Here is an 8,528-nt window from a genome sequence, read left to right as displayed (position 1 = left end):
CTTATATATATATATATATATATTAGGGCTGTCAGAGTTAACAATCGCGATGAGATTAATTAAAAAAATTAACGGGATTACATTTTTTAATCGAGGTTAATCGCGGCCCATTTTGTCCTCTGTCTGCTGGACTGGAGGACTGGAGTGTGGGACCTCCAGTCCAGTAGGTGGCGGTAAGCCACCTTCAAGTTGGTTGCTACACAAATATACACAGTCTAACATATATCCACAGCTCCATCCATTGATTTTTTGACGGCTTTGTTGTAAACAAATGCACGTGGCGATGTATTGATTTTTTGAAGGCTTCTGTTGTCAACAAATGCACATGGCCAGGCAGATGTGTAGCAAAGTAACGGCAATTTCCACTGGATGCAATTCGTTTAAATTCTGTGTGAGTTTCATGCATCATGTGTTATGATTAGGTACTAGGCCTGCTAGGTCTGGTCTAAAAGTTGTTTGTCTAGAGATTATAACACTTTAGAGTGTTGAAAGTCCAAAGCGCCATATATAATATTTTTAATAGAGATTAATCGCGAGTTAACTATGGAAAAAAATGCGATTAATCGCGATTAGAAAAATTAATCGTTTGACAGCCCTAATATTTATATATATATATATATATATATATATAATATATATATATATATATATATATATATATATATATATATATATATTAGTGCTGGGCCGTTAACGGCGTTAACGTGCTGCGTTAACGTGAGACTCTTATCGCGCGATAAGAAAATTATAGCCGTTAATCTATTCTCAAAGTTGTCTGGGGGCTGGGTCAACATGCACCTTGTACAAAGCAGGTCGTGGAGCTGTGCACCGTGGACGTGCACGAAAAAAACAAGAGTCACACCGAATTTCCCTCTGCTGTATTTTTTATTTCAATTAAATGACAGGTAGACCGCTCGGTTCATTGTAAAACATTAATTTATTGACGTAACGTGGTGATTTCTGTACAGAGCCCAGAGGCTGCGCTGCTCTTCTGTCCAGTAAGTTTCACCTTTCATTCAAACTGCGGCTTCCACAGTTGTTAGGTTTCATCAATGAGACCAACATTTATATATTTAAAAAGAATTAAACCACCGGCGGAAAACCTCTAAAAACCTGCGGGTAAGTTACTCTTCTCGTTTTCTCCCCGAGGGATGCCGACGGCGACGCAGGCTGACCGCCACGTCAGCTGACCGGTGTCACCGGAGGCAGCTGCGTCTGTGACGAGCTGCTGCTGCTGCTGCTCCCGGTCGGCTGCTACGTCGGAGCAAACAGGCGTTATTTGGATAAACTAACCACAAAGTGGGGATCTACACGGTTAGATTCCATCTGAAAAAATATTAAAACGTGACATATGAACAGCTCCACAGCGGGAATTAAAACAGCTGCTTTACCACTGTCGCTTGGAGCGAATCACACATGTACAGTAGCCTACATAGTAGGAGTCGTTACATCCGCGCATGTTGGAAAAAGAAGAGCGTCAGGTGCTGCACAGCGTCAGGTAGCCTATAACTTCATATGAACGCAGCTCAAAGCGACCCGGTGCCTCTCGCGGTGACCAAGCTCAGATGAATACATTGGATCAGCTGTAGCACTGCGTGTCCTCCCGCATAAAGCCGCAATATACCGCTCCTATAAAAAAAAATAAAAAAAAGATGCACGTCTCAGACTGTCTGCTTCCCAGATGAACAGCTGACATGTGGTCAAGACGCACAGAGACCTGTCACAGTGTCACCTGTGCATTGATATAAACTTCAACCTCAGACTGTCTGCTTCCCAGATGATCACACAGGGAGAGCATGAAGCTGCTTGTGTGATGAGTGTGTTACAGAGTCCTGTATCAATGTTTAGGTTTATTCGTCAGTGCTATGTTGTCATGATAATTAATATATGCTGAGAAACAAGCTTGTAAATCAAACAAATCCTACAGGAAAGACCAATTTATGTTTAATGAATCAAATATTGTTTTGGTCATAGTAATTGATAATAAATAGGCTATGTTTAATTCTCTTCTCTTTTTTTTTGGAGGGGGGGGGGGGGGCGGGGGGGCGGGGCGCACAGCGGTTTATTTTTAAATAAGGGGGGCTCACTCTCTCACACTTTGAAAACCCCTGGGTTAGAGCCTATTATGTTACATATACAAATATGAATTTATCGGTATCGGCAATGAGAACCAGGAAATTATGGGTTATTGGTAGAAATTTTTCATATCGTGCATCACTTGAATGCCTTCATCAGAATTCAAATGAGCCATTTTAATCTAGATTAATCTAGATTAACTCCAAGATTGCAGTGAGATTAATCTAGATTAAAAAAATTAATCTATGCCCAGCACTAATATATATATATATATATTAGGCTATATAACTGCAATGTCTGTCAGAGTGATGGTGTTGAGGCTATTGTTGTGTTCAAAACAACTTCCACCACACACACACGCACAAAGAAGGAGATCCACTGAGGCACCAGAGGACATCACACATTGTCTTTGACTTTGCTATTTCTTGCCGGCAGTTTGTGGGAGAGGGGGTGGGGGTGACAGGTTCTCTGACCAGCCGAGCCTTGCCAACTATAATTGGAGTTCAGGAGCTAGTGGAGGCTGCTGGGTATAATTGGACAGCAGCCAGGAACTTGTGTGGATGGTTGTCTAAGCCTCGCTCCCCTTTTCACCGGCCATCTCAATTACTCCCCTGGTACAAGGCTCCTCAGCGCCAGGCCACCGGCAAAGCAAACTCAATCTCTCTCCAAAATGTGTGTGTGGTTGTGGTTGTGTGTTTATGTCGTGTGGTGGATGGTGGATGGTGGTAGTTGAGAGGGGTTTAATGAGGCTCAGTAATTGGGGACCACAATCCACAATCTGCCTCAATCATGTGTGAGTCTATGGACGTGTTGTTCAGTCATCTGTCCAGAATAATCCTAGATTTACCAGAACACACACACACACACACACACACACACACACACACACACACACACACACACACACACACACATGAGAATGACAGTCATTTGTTGTGCTTGTTTGGTTTTCTCCTCTTGAGCCTGGAGACCCTCACGTCCACACTCAACAGTCATCATCACGTCACTCCCCAACTCAATGTAATTAAAGCTGGTCAGTTAGTGACTACTGCTGACTGGGGGGTGGGTCAGTGTTTGGTTATCATGACAAAACACTCCCAGTCATGAGACAGTGGAGTTATTTAAAAACCTGAAGTTACTACAGTATCAGCTTTTCTCTTTTTGCTCAAATAAAAAGGTGATGATGATGTGGATGATGATGTGGATGCCTCAGAGCTTTCACTGTCTCGTATTTAATCAGTCTTGGTGTTTGTATTCTTCATCCGTGTGTTCATCTTATATCATGGGGACAGTATTTACAAATTCTTCTTCAGATTTGGTACTCGAGGACAAACTGATTAGAGTTTGGCGATCAAAGGTCACGGTCAGTGTGGCCACACAAAGCCATCACTCAAGACACACAACAATTACTATGACATAATGTCACACAAACATTTGAGGTTATTGAGGAAAGAAGAAAGGTTTTTTTTTTTTTTTGTATCTCTGCATCACAAACTAACTAATCTTATTATCGCTTTTATGACGAGGCCACATGGTGTTGCAGTGGTTAGCACTCTCAGCAAGAAGGTTCCTTCCCTGGCCTGGAGCTTTGTGACCTGTCCAGGGTGTACCCACCCTCACCCTATGCTAACTGGGATTAGCTCCAGCCCCCCACAGATAAGCAGTATAGACAGTGGATAGATGTATGACTTAGAAGTCCATGACACCTCCCTCTCATATCTGCCAGCGACAAGATGACATTTATTTTTATAAAACTAGAAAAGATCCAGCTGTCAAATAAAGGATCCCCCACCACATTTGACATGATTTGAGATCCTTTCCCCCATATTTCAGAAGAATTAAATCCTCTCACAGTTTTTGACATGGTGGAGGCTGTTTTTATTTTTATAGTGGGACTACAAGTTCCATCTTTGGCATTTTGTTCTAGTGTGATCTTGGTGTGTGTTGTTCTCTTGTTCACACAACACTGTTTATGTTACACTCATTCTTGCAACAATTGTAATGCCTTATGTGAGCCATATACTGTTGTCAGGTGTTCAAAAAATGTTCTCTCTGACTCAGGATGAACAAAATGTGACTGAAACTAGTCTGAGTGGAGTAGAAAACAAACACAAGGAGGTGACTCTAGTTTTTAGAATCTTAAAACAAAACAAAAACAGATAGATGAAGTTCTATCTGAGCATACAGAGGAGTTTTTGGATTAGTTCCACCTCACGAGCTGCTCAAGCTCCAACACTCCTCCCTCCTGAAGGCTGGGAAGCTACCTTGTTGCCTGAGAGACTGAACCCAGGGAGTTCAGTGAGATACTGTAATGCTGATTTCTTTTCTTGGCTCAGTCGCAGATTTTGGGGAGGTGTGATGACCTTGAGCCTTCGCTGGGTTCTCCTGTGCTCCCTCCCACGTATGAAAACATTCAGTTCAGGTGAAACAGACTCAAACTGCTGAGCTACCGATTCAGAGTCTGTTTAAAGCCTCCACTCAGCTTCTCTAAGGATGAGTAAGAAAGCAAAGAGCTTCCTGGCAGACTGCATGCTCCTCTCCCTCTGTCCTCCTCTCCTCCTCCTCAGCCAGTTAGTGCCTCTGAACTCTGGGAGGTGCTGTAGTTAAACTGTGACTGGATGGATAGAAGGAGAGATGGATAACAGATAGAAGTATGGATGTGTGTATGGATAGATGGACAGATAGATGTATAAAAAGGTGGTGGGATCTTCCAAGGTGTCTTTCAGGGCTCCATGTCTGGTTCTTTGATATCGGGACTCATGTTTCTCATGTTGACAGACAGTATATGTGGACAGTATGTGGAGTTCCTTCCTGTGAGCAGCATCTTCATATAGAGCAGATAGAATTGCTGTCAATATTCAAGACTCTTTAAAGTGACTGTCTCTCCTCTGAAGTTTTTTTTGTGGTTTGACGGCGTTTGACCTCATGCACTCCGCTGTGCATGTTTCTGATTGAAGCAGGAAACAGACATTTGCAGTTAGACTGAGTGGCAGCTCTTGTGTCTCAACAGGTGTCCTTATCTTCAGACACAATGAACACTGGGATGCAAGCCCAAACTGCAGCCTCCCTGACGCTGATCTTTGTGTCATGTTGACAATATGTGACAGTGCGATAATGCAGCAGAACGCTCAGCATCTTGAGCTTTAAATGGCCGAGTGGCTCCAGAGAACACCAGTTAGTATTTCTCATGGCAAAGAAAACAAACACACTCAGTTAAATTTGTTGAAAAGTATTTAACGGCGACAACCTTTTCAGCCGACCTCGCACTCCTCCGCAGGTGAGATATTGCAGAGCGGGTGCTTTAAGCTATGAAAGCCTGCAGCAGTCCTGCTGGTGAGGAATGAATGGATTTTTCAGGGAGTAAGAACTTATGACAGCTAATTAGTGAGCCAGATGACAACTGTGCTTCAGTGTTTGGGGAAAAAGGAGAAAAGGAAAAGAAAAAAGGATCTTCTTTAAAAAATTAAAAACAAGTTCAAGCAGCACATGCTGATGAAAAAGAAAAGATTTAGAAGAGAAGAAATGTTAGCATTAAAAACACACACACACACACACACATACTGGTTTTTGCCCTTCAGGAGGTCCACCAACTTTTTGCTCCTTTATGGGGTCCACCCTTTCCAGTGGTTCTACAATGCTGTAAAAAATCAGGTAAGCTAAAAAAAAATTCTCAATCACAATAATCACTTCAATTTAACAAAATTCTAAAGTTTTGTCAAAAAAGTTTTTTGGTCACTTGTGGGGTCCGTTTCTAACTTCCGTCTACTTGTGAGGTCCAGTGTTACACACACACACTTCTCTTGTTTTTGTATCTTTGCAGGGTATTAGGTTACTATCTGGGGCCCATTGACCACTTGCTAACCACTGTTAAATGTTTCCTGCACCAACAATAAATATCATTAAAAACATATGAAAATGTAAACATATGAGAAGGCTAGACACAAATAGGACACACGCTGGACTTTGGTTGAGTTCACTACTTCCTTCATTCCATCACTTTATCCTTTACACCTGCAAATCCACATGCCTTGTTAGCTCATTAACTAGTCTATCTGCTGTCATCTTGACAAAAGATCATCAATAGGAAGACAGGGTAGTAGCATGATAATCAAATAATGATCCTCAGAACCAGCAATTGACCATTTAAAATGAATGAACCCAAGATCTAATTTTGAGTCAACACTGTTTTTTTTTCTTCTTTTTATTCCACCCTGGAGTTAACTGTAAGCATTCTTCACGTTGCATAAAGTTAGCTGAATAGTGTTACCGGCGCCAGAGCTAGGGGTCTCTGGTCCGGCAGCATGAGCCACTCAGGCGGCATCACTATATGTGGCTATTCCAGACCCACTACACTAGCATAATTGTCTATGTCTTATTTTGGCGAAATTGTGAAATCAAATCAGTGCTGATTCACCGTGCATTACAATGCAAATAAACAAACAACAAGAAGATATCCTGAAGGCCCATGTATTTATTTATCAAAACATGTCAGTGAACAGACTACATATTACACGTTGATAATGCGAGTACATGACACACAGTGTACTACATTAAAGATAACTTATAGAAGTGTGTTATTTGGAAACTATAGTTTTAACATAAGTTTATAAACTTATGTTAAAACCCATTCACTTGAATCACAATTTTGAATCTAATTGAATAATCCTGACTGTACTAGCAATTTGGATCTTTGTCATGTAGCTACAGTATCTAGCTGGCTTCATGTTAACCATGGCAGCTCTGTGCAATGGCTGAAGTTGCCAGTCTGTCGGTACAGTCAGTATACCATTGGGTATACCCAATCATTTTACAGCTGCTATTTTAAAGGGATAGTTCACCCAAAATTCAAATTGCACTCATTATCTGCTCACCCTCATGTCAACTAAGGGCTGGCAGAAATTTCAGAGTTATCTGTGGCTTCTCTGAGTTAAAGGTGGTCTCAGTGCAGCAGTGTATGTCCATATAACGATTGCAAATGGATCCCACTTTTTTCATAACAAAAAGACACACGAAAAAACATCCAAATACCTCCATACAGCTCATATGTAATGTCCGTCTTGTATTGAAACCCTGAAACGAGAAATTCCGTTAAAAAAATTATGTAAAAAAATTAATAGGTCTATATTTCAAGCTTGTTTGTAGTGGAAGCTCCCAGCACTTCTCTTCCTGGTCCGTCCAAATCTCGTGAACCGACATCAGTGCAAATTATGCGCACATCTCGAAAGATTTGGACAGACCAGGAAGTGCTGGGAACTTCCACTACAAACAAGCTTGAAATATAGACTAGAAAAAATCTCATTTTGGGGCTTCAATAAGACGGACATTACGTACGAGTAACATGGAGGTATTTGGATGGACATGCACTGCTACACCGAGACCCCCTGTAACTCAGAGAAGCCACGGATAACTCTGAAACTTCTCCCAGCTCTTAGTGGACATGAGAGTGAGTAGATGAGTGCAATTTGAATTTTGGGTGAACTATCCCTTAAGGTGAATAGTTGGTTACCTAATCCCTTACTGGAAATGTTTAATTTGCAACATAATTTGCATTAGGAATATCATAACAGTGTAGTACAGTGTTACAGACTGCAAAATTAATGAACAAACATAACTTTTATCTGACAACAGTATAACTGAGGTAAAGCATGTATTTGTTTAATGTGTTGTCAACTGCTAGAACCACAGCAGCTACTTCAACTTACAGCCTATTTCCGCTTTGAACAAAGAAGTGTTGGCATTAAACTTATGCCAAAAGAAAAGGAAAGTCAGCCAACTTACAATAAAACTAATGAATCAATTTTTCATTGAATTGAATTTTTCATTTTGAGTGATTTAGCCAAGACTTTGTAAACAGGCTGACAAGTCATATTTATGTGACATGAGTTGATATTACTGTACAACTCTGTTTTGAATTGGGCTTGTATGAAGACTCCTCCATAGAAGACAGACAGAGAGGGAAACGGAGGTGTCCATACTTCTGATCAGTCCACTGCTTTCATTCTAATTTTCTTCTCATGGCAGTTTATTCTATTTTTGAGGAAATATTTGACTGCTTTCCAGTCTCTTTGTTGCAGCGCTTTAGGTTCTGCAGAAATGCAGCGCTCACAGTCGGCTTTACCTGGAACTTCTTGCCTCACCAAAAACCTCTTCAGGTGTTTTTCTACAGCAGAAATTTCTCGGGTGTCCAACGTTTTACAGCAGCTTTTTTACCTAAGAAGGCAGAAAAAGATTACATTTTGATTAAACTGACAATTTCATAGCAGGAGCCCTGACTGCATAGCACATTACAGGACTCCCTGAACTGATAAACAGATAATCGATCCATCATTAAGTTCATGATTCAACCCTGAGCTTCACATTCATTCTGTAATTACTGGAGAATGGTGCATTCATGGACCACAGTACGTATGAAAAATATTAAAATGTGATGTTTATTTCTCTACTCGCTGCTC

General features: G+C 41.1%; 1 protein-coding gene across 3 annotated transcripts in view; it reads right to left on the bottom strand.

The window, feature by feature from the left end:
* Window positions 1-8,108: 8,108 nt before the first annotated feature.
* The window catches only part of LOC146984299 (uncharacterized), a 7,798-nt gene continuing 7,378 nt past the window's right edge, over window positions 8,109-8,528 (bottom strand). For 2 of the 3 annotated variants that reach the window (XM_085781359.1, XM_085781358.1), the window contains exon 5: window positions 8,109-8,286. In XM_085781359.1, the coding sequence (XP_085637485.1) occupies window positions 8,269-8,286 (18 nt within the window). In that variant the 3' untranslated portion in view covers window positions 8,109-8,268. The remainder of the gene's footprint in view (window positions 8,287-8,528) is intronic. The other variant, XR_015036145.1, reaches the window with a different exon arrangement.

This window comes from Trachurus japonicus, chromosome 7 (genome assembly GCF_045865225.1).
Source record: "Trachurus japonicus isolate A0001 chromosome 7, Traja_1.0".
Lineage (NCBI taxonomy): Eukaryota > Metazoa > Chordata > Actinopteri > Carangiformes > Carangidae > Trachurus > Trachurus japonicus.
This window is presented reverse-complemented; position numbering and strand designations above follow the sequence as displayed.